This window comes from Globicephala melas, chromosome 6, assembly GCF_963455315.2.
Source record: "Globicephala melas chromosome 6, mGloMel1.2, whole genome shotgun sequence".
In the NCBI taxonomy this organism is placed as follows: Eukaryota; Metazoa; Chordata; class Mammalia; order Artiodactyla; family Delphinidae; genus Globicephala; species Globicephala melas.
The window spans coordinates 82,424,442-82,444,355 of record NC_083319.1 but is presented as its reverse complement, the minus strand read 5'-3'; the positions used below and the strand labels follow the sequence as shown (position 1 = coordinate 82,444,355).

Here is a 19,914-nt window from a genome sequence, read left to right as displayed (position 1 = left end):
CACAGTGAGGAGGGTGGATGGTGTTCTCTACAAACTCGATTCTTGATCTTTAACAAAGTGACAGCAGTGGGGTCTCCTGGCTTCCGCAGCTGTTAATTCAGGTCTGCACTGACCGTGTGCTGAGTGTTCAGAAGTTCCAGACTAAAGGGCAAACTGGAGATCTTTCTTTATACTGTTATTCTCATAAAGCAATAAAAGTGACATACTACATGTTTATATAGCAAGGTCTGTTTTTAGTACCAAATAGTTTATATCACTATGCGCTTATATTTCCAATAATGTGGTTCTCAGTAATACACATAGAGAATTTTAGAATGTGTTAGAATCCTTCACTTCCTGCATTATAGCATTACATTAGCCACAGTTGCGCTCCCCACTTCCACCCTCCCTCCCTTTTAAAGCTGCTTTACAAAAAAGATTTAGAAGTTCTCAGGTTCACTTTTGCTTTCCTTTCAAAGAGTAGAAGAGAAGGTTGGTTGATTGGCTCTTTTTTGGTTATGCCGTTGAACTAAAATTCTCTGTTAAATTCCCTTATCCTTTGTTCACTTGAATGTTCTTTTATAGTGTTTGACCAGAGGGAAACTGAGTTCTGGAAGGTCTTTGCTGAAGAGTCTTTTCCCTTATTGTTTATATATTGTCAGTATTTTATGTTGAATAGGTGAAGAACATTAAAATCCTAAAACAGCTAGAAAAAGAGAGAGACAGAGAGAGAGAGGAGGATTTCCTTTCTTTTCTCCCTCCACAGACTGCTCTGAGGCACAGTTTCTTCACATAGTTTGTCCAGGTAGTGCAGGCTGTGCCAATGCTTCTACACAGTGATTAGCTGTGTCTCTTCCAGGCTCACCGTGAAGCAGTAGCCAGCACACATACTATGTCCCCCTGTGTTACTTGCCAACCGAACTTCCTCTTTTCCTCTCCCTCACTGTCAATGCCCTCAGATTGCACCTCATAGATAAAACATCAGCACTTAATCCCTGCCTCAGGTTCTGTCATGATAAATATTCCTTTGTATCTGTTTATTTTTGCACTTTTTAAAAGTAGGTTTTTTGCATATGTTACTGTGAATCCCCACTCCACCCACACCTTTTTTTTTCACTAAGTGATCTGCTGCCAACTGGCACCAATTCTGCAAATCAAAGTGTGCATTGCAAACATGATCATGTGATCCTCTTTACTAGAAGGTACACCAGGCAATCTGTCTACTTCTGTTCCCCAGAACCTCTCCCACATTTGCGTTTTTTTTGGTTCGTGTGTTATTTTCTTCCAGTTTTATTGAGATATAATTGACATACAGCACTGTATAAGTTTAAGATGTACAGCATAATGATTTTTTTTTTTTGGCTACTTTTTTTTGTTTGTTTTTTGGTCTTCGTTGCTGTGCGCAGGTTTTCTCTAGTTGTGGCAAGCGGGGGCTCTTCCTTGCAGTGCACGGACTTCTCATTGTGGTGGCTTCTCTTGTTGTGGAGCATGGGCTCTAGGTGCACGGGCTTCAGTAGTTGTGGCACGTAGGCTCAGTAGTTGTGGCACACAGGCTTAGTTGCTCCACAGCATGTGGGATCTTCCTGGACCAGGGATGGAACCCATGTCCCCTGCATTGACAGGTGGATTCTTAACCACTGCGCCACCAGGGAAGTCCCCAGCATAATGATTTGATTTACATACATCAATTTTATTATGAAGTGATTATCATAATAAGTTCAGTGAACATCCATAATCTCATATAGGTCCAAGATTAAAGAAATAGGAAAAAAATTTATTTCTCTTGTGATGAGAACTGTTAGGATTTACTCTCTTAACAACTTGCATATATAACATCCAGCAGTGTTAATTATATTTATCATGTGGTACATTACATCCCTAGTACTTATTTCTCTTATAACTGGAAGTTTGTATCTTTTGACTGCCTTCATCCAATTCCCCCTTCCCCTGCCCTGCTTCCACATATTTAAATATCAGTTATGGAAATTTCTTTAGCTTGTCTTTGGGCAGTGCAACAACCCCTTGCTTGATGATTTCCAGAACCCATTCCACTGACAGCTCAGCTCCAGCTTGTAGCATCCTTGAGCTAAAGAAGGTGATTACCAGATCAATACTTTGTGTTACATCCTGAAATGAAGGGTGAGTTCAAAATTGTTCAAAGAGATCTCATGTTCAAAGCAGTGCATACACCAAGTTTGGATGGTGGTGAAGAGAACTTGGCAGGCAGGAACTGATGATCTCTAATATCATTGAAATCATTTCTTCAATGACATTTAAGTCTTTTTTGTAATCTGCTAAAGGAACATTCCTGGAACTCAGCAAACCTCTCAAGGACTGTCTGGCTTGTTCCAGAACTTTGTTGTGTTTTTTAGACAGCAAGGAAAATAAATAGATTATCAGTTTACTGTAAGAGGATAAAACTCAGGAACAGCCAGATGAAAGAGACACATAGGGCAAGGTATGTGGGAAGGGGCATGGAGCTTCCATGCTCTCCCAGCATGTTACTCTCCCCGAATCTCACCAATCTGGAAGCTCTGTACTGTTTTTTTTAATAATACTTAGTTCTTCCTCCAAAGTAGGAAATGTTAATATTAATATTTCACTAGTTAAAAGCAAACTATGGTTCAAAAAAATTCTAATTGGTTTTGAACTGTAGTGAGAATGTTAAGGATATATAATGGAAATGATATATTTATTCCATTATAGCTGCATATTTTTAAATAGAAGTTGAAGTATTTAAGAGTCAGAGTTTTCACTAAAAAGAGTCCATTCTGTCCCTAAGCAAAGCCTGTAGATGGGACGTTCTACATACAATAAGAAGAGAGGAGGAAGAGAAGGAGCCTTCAATGGTACTAAGAAAACTAGGATAATATAATATAATGCCCTAGAAGCCAAGAGTGAATTTAAGGAAGTGATCAATTTTAAATGCTATACATGGATAAATCAAGGAGAAAATGAACAGAAAAACTACATAGTAGTGAACCATATCTCTTTTCTGTTAAGCCTTCTTGGGGCTTTAGTATGTTGGTCACTTCGGGAGAGTCAGGAGAAATGAAAATAACAGATATCCTACCTTCACAAAATCCATTTTACTTCTTTAATTTCCTCCTTCTGCATATATCAGAAACTACTGCTCTCTAGCAATGTCTATTGTCCGTCCATTGCTCTAGCCAACTTTTGCCCAAGAATACATTTTAACCCACTTTTTTAAGTATCTGCCATAGCAGATCATGACAGAAAAGAGCAGATGTAGCAATGATTGTTGCCAGTGCTTGACATTTAATTTAGCTATTCAGAATGATGGCTCTCTTGATAACTGGAATAATCTAACTTGATTACTGTTTGGGGGGTGGAAAATGATAGGGACACAATATCATTGACCATGCCTCCCTCCCTTGATCTCTTCAAAAGCCTATGCCTATGTGGTAGAGCTTCTGGCAAAGGTTTTCAAAAGAAACATACTCAGTTGGCATGTTTCCTTGGCCCTTTGCCCCCTTTACTTTCCTCCTTCTTTTTGTGGACACATGCCTTGTAAGGGTAGAGCCATCTTACAACCATAAAGGCACATACTAGTGATAGTGAGACAGGAAGCAAGGAGCCTGGCTCCTTGCTGGCATTCTCAAAGAGTTGCACCAGCCCTGGAGTGCCTACCTCTGGACTTATTATATGAGAATAACAATCCCCTTTTTGTTTAGTCACTAGAATCTGGTTTTCTGTTGCTTGAAGCACAATTCTACCCAGACATTTGATTGTCTGCCTTCCCCACTAGATCATAAGATGTCAGATAGCATGTCTGTATTTGCTACCTAAGATAGGAAGCTTTCATAGCAAATAATAGAAAACCCAACTCAAAACTGCTTTAACTATAAGGAAGTTTATTAACTCAGATAACTGGAATCCAAAAGTAAGACAAACTTAAGAGTTGACGTGGGCTTCCCTGGTGGCACAGTGGTTGAGAGTCCGCCTGCCGATGCAGGGGACACGGGTTCGTGCCCCGGTCCGGGAAGATCCCACATGCCGTGGAGCGGCTGGGCCCGTGAGCCATGGCCGCTGAGCCTGCGCGTCCGGAGCCTGTGCTCCACAACGGGAGAGGCCACAGCAGTGAGAGGTCCGCGTACCGAAAAAAAAAAAAAAAAAGACTAGCAATTTCAAGCCTCATATCCAAGAACAACCATGTCCAGAAGCAGCATGAATCACTTCTGGAAGTTCTCCTGGAATAGCTTTTCTGGAAGCATCCTGCAAACCTATCCTTGCAACTCATTGAGGTGAACTGGGGAACATGCATGATCCTAATCCAATCCCTGACAAGAGGGTAATATTACCCTTAGACCAGTCCAGACCACCTCTGGAGCTGAGGATGCTGTGCGACACCAACTATGGGTAAGAGAGAGATTCCTGAACAACGTCAGAATTCTGCTGGACAGGGAGATCAGCTCTGTGCTTTGTGACCACCTAGAGGGTTAGGATAGGGAGGGTGGGAGGTAGACGCAAGAGGGAGGAGATATGGGGACATATGTATATGTATAGCTGATTCACTTCATTATAAAGTAGAAACTAACACACCATTGTAAAGCAATTATACTCCAATAAAGATGTTAAAAAAAAATTCTGCTGGGAAGGAAGAAAGAGGGAAAGGATGTTGAGTAGGTAAAGAACTCACTTTTTCTATTCCTAGCATCTTGCAAACATACTTAAAAAAAAACAACTCCTCTTATACACGAAAAGTTTATGCTTTATCTTAACAAGTTCCTTGAGAGAAGGAAGCATGTTTTACTTTTGTTTATACTACTCTTATGTCTCACTCAATAGCCTGAACATAGTAGAATTTTGACTTTTTTTTTTTTGTCAACAAGCCTCAGTATAAGAAAATGGCCTAAATTATTTAACCTCTTGGATTCTTTCATAGATTGCTAAATTTTCTTGTTAATCAATCAACTTTTTTTTCCTTTGGCCACATGGCTTGCAGTATGTTAGTTCCGGACCAGGGATTGAATCTGGGGCCGTGGCAGTGAAAGCAAGTCCTAACCACTGGACCGCCAGGGAACTCCCTACTAATCAACTTCTTTGACTCCCAAGACTTACAACTGCTGGGGTAGTCAACAGGTTGACATTTATTCAACTACCGTATTACTGTACTAGTGACTTTTTCTGGAAGAGCAAATCGTAGTGAAGCTCTTAAAGTTCCTTTTTCTTATCCAAATGAAGAAACTGCAGGGATGAAGAATGTTCTGCTTCTCTAAAGGCACAGTTGTCAGACTTAAAGTTCCAAATACTCCCCCAATTCAATAACTAGAGATGACTACTGATGATTATTTTTTTTTATTTATTTTTTTTTTTTGCGGTACGCGGGCCTCTCACTGTTGTGGCCTCGCCCGTTGCGGAGCGCAGGCTCCGGACGCGCAGGCTCAGCGACCATGGCTCATGGGCCCAGCCGCTCCGCGGCATGTGGGATCTTCCTGGACGGGGGCACGAACCCGTATCCCCTGCATCGGCAGGCGGACGCTCAACCACTGCGCCACCAGGAAACCCCCTGATGATTATTTTTAATGGGTGATTTTCAAAGATGTGAACGTTTTATATGATCCATGGAGATTTAAGTCTCTGAAGGGGAAAAAAATACATGCCTCTATACCAAAATTTCATCACGAGGCAAACTTGGATCATCGCTAAACTGACTCCTAAACCTCTCTCCTTATACTACTAGAAGGTTTGTGTGCGTTTTTGTTTTGCTTTTTTAAGTTTGGGGCTGTAAGGTGATACTTATATTTTATAATAATGTCTCTTCAGTTGACTAGAGCCACTGACATAGTCCCTTACTTGACCAGGATGGTTGGCACTGGTGAGCTTGGTTCGTGGAAAGTGCCTTTGACTTGGAGATGGAATCTCAGCCCAGACCACTGACATGACCAGGAAGTAAGCACTGAATCACTCAGCTTCTCTTGCACAAATAGGGATTACGATTGCTGCTTTTGACACGGCCGTAGACTAAATGGGATTCGGTATCTAAGCACAAATCCAGGCACATAATATTAATTTAACGATTTAATACACTTGTTTCCTCATCCATTTCTCCAAACATTCCAACTAATCCTAAACCTCCAAATGGGCCAGGATTCAGCAAAATGAAGAAGTGGCCTGCCTGGGACATGTGGGTGGGGGTGGCGGGACCGCCAACCCGTGTCGTAGTCTAGGGGTGGCTCGGCCCCCCATACCGAAACCCGCGGCCAGAAAGCTCCTCGCGTTCCAGGAACCCGGATGCAGGGCGTTGCCACGGATATCTTGCCTAGACTTCGCCCTCCGTGGAGAGGGGAGGGGCGGGAGCCAAGTGAGGGCAACGCACTACACCGGTCGGAATCATCGCGACTCGGGCCACGGCGGCGGACGCAGGCCCACCTGCCCGAGGGAGGGGGGAGCACGGGCAAAACAGCCAAGCCCCACGTCTCGGAGTGGGCAACTCCCAGCAAGGGCGCGCCGGACGCTTCGAGGCGGTTTCCAGACCTTCAGAAGCGGAAGCCGGTCCCGGGAGTGCGCCCTGGCGCGAGTGGGCGGGGCCGCCCTCCCGGAAGTGCCTGCGGCCTCGGGCTGGCGCGCTGCGCAGCGCAGCGGTATGCACAGTTCCCCAGTCTGGTACGGCTTCGGCTGTCGGGGCCGGGCCCAGTCGGTTTTGCTAGCCTCTCTGAGAGGGCGGGTGCCTTTTAGGGCAGCGATCCCGCGGTGGAAAGGGAGGCAGAGTCGTAGGGGACCCTGGCCCTTGCCCCAGCTAGAGAGGGAAGAGAGTTTGGCCGGCCTGCGGGCGAAAGCGTCGGTTCCCTTTCCACAGGGGAGGGGCGGATGGACGGGCTTCTGACTCCCAGGGAGTCCGCAGAATTCATTGCGGAGAACAGTCGAGATGTGTTCATTGACGGCGGAGGCGTGCGGAGGGTGGCCGAGCTTCTGCTGGCCAAGGCCGCGGGGCCCGAGCTGCGCGTTGGGGCCTGGAAGGCCCTTCATGAGCTGAACCCCAAGGCGGCGGACGAGGCCGCCGTTAACTGGGTGTTCGTGACAGACACGCTCAACTTCTCCTTCTGGTCGGAGAGTGACGAGCACAGATGTCTGGTGGGGTACGGGGGGAAAACGTACAGTGGGTACTGGTCCCTGTGCGCCGCGGTCAACAGAGCCCTGGACGAAGGTTGGTGCCCCTTCTCCCGGTCAGACCCAGCAGCTTTGAGGTTTCAGTTTAGTGGGAGGGTCCCACAGAGCGGGTTGGGAGATGGAATAATGTGTTGATAAGGCGAAATTGAAGTTCTTCACTGCCGGTACCTCTGCTTAAAAGTATGAGAAGAGGCTGGCATGAAATCTTTATTCAGTGGGAAATGATTCTAATATTTATCATTGTCACAGATAAGTCAAAGTCAGTTTTCTAAAGAATGCCACTTTGATGGCATCTGAGGAACAAAGGGCAGAAATTATAACACATTTTACACAGTCAAAATACATCTGATGTAATATTACAATTGTTAGAAGTGGATGAATAAATACAGACAAGCAAATAGAGAATGAGGGATCTGCTTCAGATTTTTAATTACTCATCCACTTTTACTGCATTCCTGTAACAATTATGCAGTTTCATTTTAATTGTGTTGCAATAGCAAGGGCCTAATGAATATAAAGGTATGACGTTGTTCCAATGCCTTTTCTTTTCTCCCCAAGGGATACCAATAACTAGTGCTTCGTACTATGCCACAGTTACCCTGGATGAGGTTCGGCATATACTCCGTTCTGATACAGACGTCCCCATGCCTTTGATAGAAGAGAGGCATCGGATTCTCAATGAAACCGGGAAAATTCTGCTTGAGAAATTTGAAGGCTCTTTTCTTAATTGTGTCCGAAAAAGTGATAAAAGTGCTCAGAAGTTATTGCACCTGGTAGTTGAAAGCTTTCCTTCTTATAGAGATGTGACTCAGTTTGAGGTGAGTTGCTTCTGTTGGCCATTTAATTATTTTTATTTTTATTTTTTAAAATGTACTTATTTTTTGGCAGCATTGGGTCTTCGTTGCAGTGCGCGGGCTTCTCATTGCAGTGGCTTCTCTTGTTGCGGAGCACGGGCTCTAGGCGCGCGGGCTTCAGTAGTTGTGGCACACGGGCTCAGTAGCTGTGTCTCACGGGCTCTGTAGCGCAGGCTCAGTAGTTGTGGCGCACGGGCTTAGTTGCTCCGCGGCATGTGGGATCTTCCCGGACCAGGGCTCAAACCCGTGTCCCCTGCATTGGCAGGCGGATTCTTAATCGCTGTGCCACTAGGGAAGCCCCTGTTGGCCATTTTAGAGTTCTTTAATTATCTTCTCATAGTTAACTCTTTTACTTCCAGAATTCCTTTTGAGAATAAAAATTTAAATTTTGGAATTTTTTTTCCATGTGGAACAAAGGAACAATAACAAAATTATTAAGTAGTGTTTCAAAGATATTTTCTTAATTTTTCTAATCAGTGTATTCTCTTTATTCTGTCCTTTAAAAATGTTTCAAACCTGAATTAACACTAGACCTTCAACATGATGTTGTCACTTAGGGATAGTGAGGTCCTTTTAGTACTTCAAAAAATTTACTTCATTGGATGAAAATCAGGATGCATACTAAATTCTCTCTAATAAAAAATATTTCTTGCAGCGTTCTCATGTATATATACTGTGTGTTTTCTTTTTCATACACAGGGTACTTTAACAGTATTATTTGCTTTATGGTACAAAAAAGTTTAAATAGGTGCTCTTTTAAAAGGGTGAAAAAAAATTAAAAAAAAAAGGGTGAACATTTTGTGTACTCTCCCAGTGTACACCTGGATTTTGCTTTTGTATAATTCTTTTAGAATTTGTTATCACTGTTTATTTTAACTGTGACGTAGAATTGAAAGCAACTTCAGGGGGATCATATAATGTAAATCTATTGACTAAGTTAATGAATACTTGTGTCAACTTAAAATTTTGAAGCTACCCTTTTGTAATCACAATTCTACAACTAAAATTACCAGTAATATTGTTCAAATCGTTCTTTATGATTTACAGGGTGTTTGCACAGACACTCTCATTTGATCCACAGAACAACTCTGTGGGGCCTAGGGACAAGGAACATTACAGTCCTGTTTGCAGACCAAGAACCAAAGTCTGAAAAAAAGAAAGGTTAACTAGTGTATCTTAGGTCATTTAGTCAAGAAATAGCTAGCTTTTCAATTCTGCTGTAAAGTGAGAGATGCCTGATTATGTATGTTAAGATTCTTTTAATTGCAACTGACAGACACAAAACAAGAAAAAACTTAAGCAAAAAGAATTTGGGGCTAGGTACTGGGGATAAACATCCGGGATCAGGGACTCAATGCCATCAGGATTCAGTCTCTCTTCTTTGTTTCTCTTGACTCCATTTTTCCTTTACTGCAGACCAGCTTTCTCCATGAAGTAGAAAAGGTCCATGAATTTTGCATTTTATCACTTCAGCCATCAGGGAGAGAGGGAGAAACTTCCTCTGGGTTCTAAAACTCCTGGACGAGGACTGAATGGGCCGGACAGAGGCAGTTCTTAGAAAAGAGGCCCTAGGCCACTGTTGAACTTTATTCTCTTCTGAGGAACCATTTTACTAATGCAGAGGGTACTTTGAGATTTATCTTTGTCTTCAAAGTATGTCATTTCAACCTTGTTTTTCAGGAAATTTGGATCAAGTTCCTTGGTCCATCATTCCGACCATTTATAAATATACTAAACAGTGTATAAAATAAATCAAACTGCCATTAATGTGGCTAAGACTCTGTGTATTCCAGAACTGACATGGTTGTTGTACAAGAAGGGCTGAGATTAAATCTAACATGACTTCAGGATGGAATGAATTCAGGACACCATGTAGTTTATTTACTTTCAAGTTGTCCTGAATTTTTGTCTTTGTGAAAGAAAGGAGTGATTTTTTTGGTAGATTATGGTGTTGATTTAGTAAGCATTTGTTGAATTTCTCTTTTATTTACAGCATAGTGCTTTCTTTTGATTTGTTATGTATGCTGAAAAGTTCAGTTAAAAACTGTACCAGGATATAGATTAATTTTAAGGCTGATACATTTTAAATGAAAATTAGTACCTGAACCATTTCCCATCAGTATTTATTTCTAAAATACATTCTTACAGAAATATCCCCAAAACGTAACAAAAATCAAACCTAAACCTTTTAACACTTTCCTAAAGGAGTATTATATTTTTTCATGTATTTTTTCATAAGATTATCATTATTGTTACTCAAAAGCACTGTATTTCTGAAAGCCATATGATTCCTAACATAACACTGAGCATGTAGTGGGTGTTCACTTAACCCTTTGATTAGTTAATTTACAGTTACTTTTGCATATTCATTTAAAAGATATATAAATAGTTAAAGCACTTTGCTCAATTAATTCCAAGTCTAAAGGAATTCTAATTAAGCTTGGGCGCTGCTTCTGAATTCAGAAAGTGCTAAAATCAAATGTCTTTTAATCCATATTTAAAAATTTTCTAATTGCAAAAGTAAAACAAATTAATACAGAATTTGGAAGGTACAGAGGAGCAGTCTTTATTCTGCGAAGAGGTAACCACTGTTCACAATTGGGTCTTTTTCTCTGTGTGTGTGAATGTGTATACATATGAGTGGGGGAGAGTTATGCTATACAAACTGTCTTAAAATTTAACATATTATGAGCATCTATGTCAATAAAAATTCTTTCACAGCACACTTTTTTTTCCATACTACTATTTTTAATGACTTCACAGTATTCCACCATATGGATGTACCTTACCATAATTATTTGCCCGAACTATTTTACCAGAATAATTGTGATACACAGTTTTAGTTTTTAAATTAAATTTTGTATCTTATTGTTTTCAGTTTTATATAATAATAAGCAATACTGACAACAGTTCACACCCATAATATTTTCTTAGGATGGATTCCTAGTAATGGGATTACTGAGTCAGAGCATGGCCAGGATTTTCAGGCTTGTGATACATAAAAATGGTAACTCTTCTCCAGAAAGATGATCAGCCACAGCGTATTGGAATGCCCTTTTCCCTGCTCCTTCGTAATATGGTAGTGGTATTGGTTGCTGTATTTTTTTTTTTTTTGGTTGCTGTATTTTTTAATCTTCAGCAAGTTACATAAAAATAGTTACAATTGTTTTTAATGTTTATTTAGTTACTGCGATTAGCATTCATTTTTAGATATTATGAACAAATTAATGAAATTAGAAAATTTGTCTAAATGAGACAGTTTTAGATCAGTGATTTCCCAACCTGGCTGTGCCCCAGAATCAGTTAGGAAGCTTCAGAATTCAGATACATTTCCAAAGCACCATCCTCAAAGATTCTGATCTATGGGTAAAAGAATTATTTTTTTTAAGCTCTTCAAGTGACTCTGATTTAGACTATTCAGTAGCTATATAAAAGTCCTAATTAATAGATTGGCTTCCTTTACGCTGATGTACTGATAAATATACATGAAAAGCATGAGCTTTTCTGATATTTTAATTGATAACATTTTATGTTACTCTTAAGCATTTGTAATTTTTGACCTTTCTAATTTGTTCATAATAAGTTTGTTGCAGAAAATCAACTCATGGTTATAGAGTTTTACACTGGTAATTACTTTATAAAGGTACTATTTTGAAAATATTTTATTCACAAAGCAATATTATGGAAATATAGGGTAATTGTTATTTGGGGATTTACTGTATTTTCAGTGATATCAGTTAATATTTTACAGATGTAGAATTTTATTACTAAAATTATTTCATTACTAAAAACCATATCAGCTTGTTAAGAAAATGTTTTATAGGTGATTTGAGTTTATTTTTAGATTCCTTGCTTGAATTTGTTTTTGTTTTCATTTTAGGGTATTATAATCTAATCCTTGTGATACTAGTTGGCTACCATGGAAACAGTGCTCATGATGTGACAATTTGTATTTTGTTAGATGCCAGCACTGATTTTGTTATATAAGTCTGGTTCCTAGATTTTTCCAGTTTGCTCTATGAATCTTGTTAAAAATAGGAGACAATAGCTTCTATCATAGTAAATATTATGATGTAATAATTTTGTTTGAAACAGTTTTATTTTGCCAATTAAGTGTTATGCCTTGCTGTTTAATAAAGTAGACTTGAATTAGAAACCTAGTTACCATATATAAGTCCAGTGTATTTAGAGGAACAGCTGCCAGGTTGTCATATTTTGATAGGTTTGAGAATATAGATTATTAGCAAATGCTATAGGGATATTTCTTAGTGGTGATTTGTTCCCCCAGCACTCAGTGTAATTTACAGTCTTTACACGATGTCAAAAAATGAGTGTATGTGTTTGCCCTAGAAAACAAGATACCTGCTTTTTTAGTGGTGGCCTTAGAAAATTTAGTTTAAAAAAAAAAAAGAAATGAAATTTAGTTTATTTAGTAAAAGTAAGTCTGGATTGATTGTAAGAGGTATACCTTAAGGTTAAGGAATATTAGGTTATTTCTCATGAGGACAGTGTAGCATTGGAGGTTTTTTTAGTAAATAAAAGAATCTATATTATCATCTTAAAGAATTTTTATATGGAGTCTTTCCTTGAAGAATTTAATTTCATTTTTTATTTACTTCTTTATGTCATTTACTTATTTAAACATTCTCCAAGGTGGTCAGAATATATTTTGGGAGCCAGTGATACTGATTATTCACATTTAGCAGACTAGCAGTTATAAAAGATGATTTGAGGTTATTAGCATTGGTGTTAGGACTAGGAGTAGACTGTAATTATCTGTTTTTCCATAGTGAAAGCTAATGAGCATTTGTAGTTTTATAGAGAGTTTTAAAAAATTTATTTATTTATTTGGCTGCACCGGGGTCTTAGTTGCGGCACATGGGACCTTTAGTTGCGGCATGTGGGATCTAGTTCCCTGACCAGGGATTGAACCCAGGCCCCCTGCATTGGGAGCATGGAGTGTTAACCACTGGACCACCAGGGAAGTCCCTATAGAGAATTTTTGAGTTAAATTATGACCCATTATCTTATAATGCCTGGTTAAATTTGTTTCTTCCATGTATAAATATAATTGGTAACTAATTTTGTTATATGGACTTACATATTAACTTGGACCATTTCCAAAAAGGGTAGACTTGATAAATTATAGCTGCTGATCAGTTTTGTCTTTATCTCTGAAATAAGTTAATCATTTTATCTGAAAGGAAACATTAAAAAATGGATGTTGTAATTCTCTTCAGAGGTGAATTTAGGAATGAGTATTTTCTTCTTTATACTCTTCCATATTTTATACAATTAATGTGATTTATGTTGCAATCAGAAAAACATATATTTTTTAACTTAAGAAACTTTCTAAAGAAATGCTATCTAGCCCTTAACAATAGCAAGCAGGTGGATTATAGTGACACGGAAATATGTATATGAAGTAATGCCATTGAAAAAGAACACTAAATAGTGCCATGATTCCATAAATTGTACTTTATGTGCTTTGAAAAATATAGGAAGTAAATTTGGAGTGATAGAGATAACTTAGTATTTATTAGACCCCTTCTTTTCTTCTGTAAAAGGCCTATAAATTCTTACCAAAGAGTAAGATTATTCCACCCTTGAAAAATGTTTTCTATGTGTGCCTTTTTTTTAACAGCATACATAAAGCTTTCACATACCCAGGTAACATTTATATTCTCCTCATTCATCAGGGGAAAAGAATTTCTTTTTACAAACGGGCCCAAATCCTTGTGGCAGATACGTGGAGTGTATTAGAGGGAAAAGGAGATGGCTGCTTTAAGGACATCTCCAGAATCACCATGTTTGCTGACTATAGATTACCTCAGGTTCTTGTTTACCTGGGAGCCCTGAAATACTCTGACGAACTACTGGAGAAACTTCTCAAAGGTTTGCCAGCTTAATTAAGCCATTCTTTGTTATATGTTGGGTCTTTGTCTAGTTTCTTTCACAAAAGGTCTTCTTTCCTTAAAAAACAAAACAAAACACTATTACTGTTAAAAGCACATGTAAAGAAGAATGCAGGGGCAATTAAATTACAAAGGAAATTGCTTTTTGTTGTTTACAGTGTGGAATATTGATATTGTTGGAAATCACACTATTTGGACATCATCATTTCAGAGTCTTATAATAAAATGAAACCTAAATTTATGTCACGTGAAGCTGTGCAACACTAAGACAGTTCAGGTTTGTATTTAAAGCGTGCTAAGCTGAAGAGCACACTACACTGTGAAATAAAAGGTGGGCTGAGGGCTTCCCTGGTGGCGCAGTGGTTGAGAGTCCGCCTGCTGATGCAGGGGACACGAGTTCGTGCCCCGGTCTGGGGAGATCCCACATGCCGCGGAGCGGCTGGGCCCATGAGCCATGGCCGCTGAGCCTGTGTGTCCAGAGCCTGTGCTCCACAACGGGAGAGGCCACAGCAGTGAGAGGCCTGCGTACAGGAAAAAAAAAAAAAAAAAAAAGGTGGGCAGAGAGATAGGTAATATGTACTGGATTTTGCATTAGGAGGCTCCAAGGTCTGTCACCGACTTATGTTGCACAAGTCGCTCACTTTCCTAGGCTTATTTATTTGCCGTTATTGGGTTTGATTATTGATTCTCAAGAGTGGGAGCCTTATTATAATATGTGAGTATAGATAATTGTGTTTGTATGAAAAGTAGCTTTTTGTTTTTTAAACATTTCTTTGTATAAGGAAAATAATTATACTGTACAATTTTCATGTTAATTTCACTTTTAGGTACAGTTTTTTCAGCCACTTTTTTCTTTATTTTTAAAAGAAGTAGTTTTTATGATTGAATAATTTTCTCTTGTGAAATAGATTTCAATCACCCAAAATAAGAATAGCACAGGATATAAAAGTACCATTATTCCTATGATTGCTTCTACCAGGTTTTTATGCAGCCTTGGGCAATCTGTTTTGCCCATTTCCTCATTTGAAAAATAACAAGCTATTTTATGTCACAGTGCTCATGTCTGGGGTCATTAATTGTTGGATACCTTTAAAAGGGACAACATTTAGCAGTCAGGTCTTCTACATACAGCCGTATTCAGCTGATCTTTTTTTTGGCCAACATATAGAATGTTCATTCCTATCTCTAAACACACTCTTGCTTGGTTTCCCTCACCCAGATTTTCTTTTTTTCAATTCAAATCCTACACATCCACAAAGGCTTAGTTCAAATGTTACCTCTTCCACATAGCTTTTCCTAACTCTCCATGCTTTGTCCGTCTCCTTCTCCTGAGTTTTTAGAGCACCCAGTTGTCTCTGCTACTGTGAGAAAAACTCTGGTGAGAAGGGATCACCCAGCATAGTTGTACAGAGTTGTCTGAATTTTCTTCTACCATCCATTTCACCTCCAGAGGCTCTTTTCCAGATGTCCAGCTGCAGCTGTTACTGCCTCTTATTACATCCAGCTTCAAACTATCCTTCGCTAGTTTGTCATAGGGGGAGCAAATTCCCTTGCCTCTTAGTTTATTTAAGCAAAGTTGGAATTTTTTTTCCCAAAAAAGTACTTTACTAGCAAACTAGAGGAGAAACATTGATAGAACCTATAAATATAAAGGAGCACACGTAAATCTAGGACACTGATAAAAAAAATTTTTTTTTAATATTTATTTATTTGGCTGCGCCGGGTCTTAGTTGCGGCATGTGGGCTCTTTTAGTTGCAGCATGCGAGCTCTTAGTTGCAGCGTGCGGAATCTAGTTCCCTGACCAGGGATTGAACCCGGGCCCCCTGAATTGGGAGCATGGAGTCTTAACCACTGGACCACCAGGGAAGCCCCTAAAGATTATCTTAAGTGAAATCTAGAACCAGGTGGCTTGATTAGATGAGGTAGAAACTTCCTTAACTGATATCCAGTGATACTTTTTCCAAACTTGAGGATATGCTACACGTATAATTCTTCTCTTCTCTTCTGGGTAGGGCAGCCCTTGGAAGACCTACTTAGATTTCTGTTCATTTACCTACCTAGATTTCTGTTCATTTTATCTTTAGCCCATCTCTTTGCCAAAGGCATATTTTTTAGCTAGCTATAAAGACTGACAATGCAGTTTGGCTTAAATTAGATTCTTCATTGTGATTCTAAGGCTGACTTTTAGGCCTAATATGTTGGCCAAATTACCTTCCCTGACTCTAATCTATGTCAGTCCTCTCAAATGGTTTCATTCTTTTTCTGTTTCAAAGTCCATGTCCTGTTCCATACTATAAGTTGCTGTATTAGTTACTTTGTTTCCTTATGGCTGACATAACAAATTATGACAAACTTGATGGCTTAAAACAACAGAAATATATTCTCTCATGTCTCTGGAGGCTAGAAGTCTGAAATCAAGGTGTTTGCAGGGCCATGCTTGATCCCTCTGAAGGGTGTTGGGAAGAATCTTTCTTTGCCTCTTCCTAGCTTCTGGTGGCTGCCAGCAGTCCTTGGCATTCCTTAGCTTTGTAGCTGCATCACTCCAACCATGGCTTTCTTCACTGTGTGTCTCCTCTGTCTCTTCGTATCCTCTCCTTTTTTTTATGAGGACAGCAGTCATGGCATTGAAGGCCCATCCTAACACAGTTATGACCTCATCTTAACTTGATTACATCTGTAGAGGCTCTTTACGAGTAAGGCCACATCCACAGGTACCAGGAGTTAGGACTCGAATGTATTTTGGGGGCGGGGAGGGTTGGGGGGAAACACAGTTCAACTCTACAGTTATTTGTTACTGTGTAACAAATTTTGCTCATATTTAATGACTTAAAGTAACAAACATTATCTCACAGTTTCTATGGATCAGGAATTTGGGTGCTGCTTAACTGAGTGCATCTGGCTCAAGGTTGCAGTCAAGCTGTTAGCTGGGGCAGTGGTCTTATCTAATGGCTCCACTTGGGTGTGGTATCTACCTCCAAATTCACTGTCATGGTTGATTTGGCAAATCTGGCAAGTTGATAGTCAAGTTTGAAGGAGTTGATTAGCAAGAGAACTGAAGAATGGATTTGTATGCTGGCACCTGGGGCAAAGTAAGGAAATGGAGGGACACAGCCAGTGTCTGTTCTTCCACCTGCCCCAGGGATCAGGGAGAGATGGATGGAGGGGACACTATTTAAGATCCTAGGTGACAGAGTGGAACTCAATGGGGCTAGGGTATTTTCCCTAGGTCTCAGTGGATCACAGGGCCTCTCAGGTACTGTGAAGCTCTGTGCAAGGGTACAGATTGGTGGCCAGAGGCCAAATTTAGCTTGCAGATGTGTTTTGTTTGGCTTGAACAGTGTTTTAAGTGATTTTTAATTAGTTATCAGCACTTGACAAATAGGAGATTTCACATGAAAATCAACTTTCTGGCTTCTCTTGTAAGAGTAGAGAAATATAGGTACATTGGGTTTACCTTTACACGGGGCAGCACATGCTCTCTAGCTTACCACAGTTTGCATCTGGCAGCTGCATCCACTTACTCTATCTGGTTTATCTTTATAGGCAGTTGAGTTGATGAGCCCAACTCTAGTCTCCCTGGCAAAGCACTGCCAGCGCCCACCCTGCAGGATCAGATATACCCTGGAGATGGGCGCTGAATATACTGCAGGTCCTATAGGAGCTCGCGGCTCCATATTCAGGCAGAGCTGACTAAAGGATCCTGAATCCAGGATGTGAGGGCAGTCTGGCTACGACATCTGTCACCCCATTGATAGCCAGGGTTGATTCGGCTGATCTGGCTGGCTAGGCAGGTGTCCCCTTCCTCCCTCACCGCTCCATGTGCGTCCCTCCTGAAGCTGCGCGCTTGGTGGAAGAGGACGACCTTCCCTGATAGAGGAGGACCGTTCTTTGGTCAAGGGTATACGAGTAGCTGCGCTCCCCTGCTAGAACCTCCAAACAAGCTCTCAAGGATCCTAAATCCGAAGAATGATGATGGTTTTCCTTGCTCAAGCTAAGAACTTTGATTTCCTAAGTTTTCCTTGATGTACCTGGCATGTCCCCAAGATAGTGTTAAGTGGGGAAGGGAGGTACTGTTTATTTGGCCCCCTAGGAGTCCTCCAGATTTTGCAATAATGTTTTTATTTTTCCTGACATTAAACCCAAAATTTAAATCTTCTCTAAAAGTAATTTAATAATCTTGCTGTCATATTTTAAAATGTATGGTTAGGGACTTCCCTGGTGGTGCAGTGGTTAAGAATCCACCTGCCAATGCAGGGGACATGAGTTCAAGCCCTGGTCCGGGAAGATCCCACATGCTGCGGAGCAACTAAGCCTGTGTGCCACAACTACTGAGCCTGTACTCTAGAGCCCACGAGCTACAACTACTGAGCCTGCGTGCCACAACTACTGCAGCCCGCGTGTCTAGAGCCTGTGCTCCGCAACAAAGAGAAGCCACCGCAACGAGAAGCCCACGCACCGCAACAAAAAGTAGCCCCTGCTCGCCGCTGGAGAAAGCCTGCACACAGCAACAAAGACCCAGCATAGCCAAAAAAAAAAAAAAAGTATGGTTACCCCATACTTTTTATTTATTGGGGAGCTAGTATATGCAAGGTGCTAGGTTAGGTCCTAGGAATATTGAGACAACTAAGCCAGACATGATCCTTGTCCTTGTGGAACTTAACTTGCAATTTTGAATTAATGCCTGAGTTTAGAAATGGTTTAAATTACCAAAAATAAATCTGAGATTTACAATTTTAAAATCAGTACTATTTAAATACTGTGTTTTGTCCTATAGTAAAGTTTTGAGTAGATTTCATTTCATTGACTATTAGTGCTTCTTGCTCTGTCTTTTTTCCCTTTCAGGAGAAGTGCTTTCGTATGGGAATAGGCAAGAGGTGGAAATCAGAGGGTGTTCACTTTGGTGTGTTGAGCTGATCCGGGATTGTCTTCTGGAGCTTACTGAAAAAAAGGATGAAAAAACTAGTGGAGAGATCAATTCCATTCTTCTGGATTATTTCTTATGGGACTATGCCCGTGATCACAGGGAAGATATGAAAGGAATTCCATTTCATCGCACACGTTGCATATATTATTGACCCACAGTGTAAACTGATCCTAAAAAAAACTTGCATTTTTTTTTTTTTTCTTTGTGGTATGTGGGCCTCTCACTGCTGTGACCTCTCCCGTTGCGGGGCACAGGCTCCGGACGCGCAGGCTCAGCGGCCATGGCTCACGGGCCCAGCCGCTCCGCGGCATGTGAGATCTTCCCAGACCGGGGCACGAACCCGTGTCCCCTGCATCGGCAGGCGGACTCTCAACTACTGTGCCGCCAGGGAAGCCCTAAAAACTTGCATTTTTATATCGCATAATTATTTGTATAATTTTGCTTTGTTATTAGAGAAGGTGGTAGAGGTTACAGCAACAAGAAAATTGATTACCCAGGCTCTCTTAAAATATTTTTCCTGACATATCACTCTGTATTGCCAACTTTTCCCTTTGTTTGCTTGTTTAGTTCTACCTATATTTTCCTTTTCTGTGGATACATGACAGAAATAGTAAAGGAAATTTAATGCTTTCTTTAAATCTCAGATTTCTTTTTTTTTTTTACATCTTTATTGGAGTATAATTGCTTTACAGTGGTGTGTTAGTTTCTGCTTTATAACAAAGTGAATCAGTTATACATATACATATGTTCCCATATCTCTTCCCTCTTGTGTCTCCCTCCCTCCCACCCTCCCTACCCAGATTTCTTAAAATTAATCATGCCTTATAATGTTATTGATCTTTGGTAATAATATTTCATCCATTCTATTGGTATCTTTTTTCAAGGTGTCATAATTTTCTATATACCTTAATCATTTGATATAAGAGAGAGGGAAAGTAGGGTCTTTGCTGTATGAATGCTGCTGCTCTTGTAGAAATCAATCTTGACAGATTTTTAAAAACTTCTTATTGATAAACATAATGATTTTCAATTAGGATATCTGTCCAGTTTTCTTTTTTTCCTTCGGAGTAACTATATTAGAATTTATTGAATAAAGATTTTTTAAACGTC

At 40.2% G+C, this 19,914-nt stretch overlaps 1 protein-coding gene across 3 annotated transcripts; it reads left to right on the top strand.

Annotated features, from left to right (window-relative positions):
- Window positions 1-6,345: 6,345 nt before the first annotated feature.
- Window positions 6,346-19,914, top strand: QNG1 (Q-nucleotide N-glycosylase 1). 3 transcript variants are annotated; one of them, XM_030832808.3, is made up of 4 exons: window positions 6,346-6,584; window positions 7,669-7,928; window positions 13,664-13,859; window positions 18,723-19,914. In XM_030832808.3, the coding sequence occupies exons 2-4, from the start codon at window positions 7,755-7,757 to the stop codon at window positions 18,953-18,955; spliced, it is 603 nt and encodes a 200-aa protein (XP_030688668.1). In that variant the 5' UTR covers window positions 6,346-6,584; window positions 7,669-7,754; the 3' UTR covers window positions 18,956-19,914. The 3 variants fall into 3 exon arrangements, with proteins under 3 accessions (XP_030688668.1, XP_030688669.1, XP_030688666.1); XM_030832809.3 differs by having other exon boundaries at window positions 6,346-6,606; XM_030832806.3 differs by having other exon boundaries at window positions 6,346-7,147.

What these genes read in the sequence shown, in the direction of transcription:
- QNG1 (XM_030832806.3), top strand. Translation starts at nt 6,811, where the DNA reads ATGGACGGGCTTCTGACTCCCAGGGAGTCCGCAGAATTCATTGCGGAG. An exon ending in CAACAGAGCCCTGGACGAAG is followed by an intron (nt 7,148 to 7,668) that starts GTTGGTGCCCCT and finishes TTTCTCCCCAAG; the next exon opens with GGATACCAATAACTAGTGCT. An exon ending in GAGATGTGACTCAGTTTGAG is followed by an intron (nt 7,929 to 13,663) that starts GTGAGTTGCTTC and finishes CTCATTCATCAG; the next exon opens with GGGAAAAGAATTTCTTTTTA.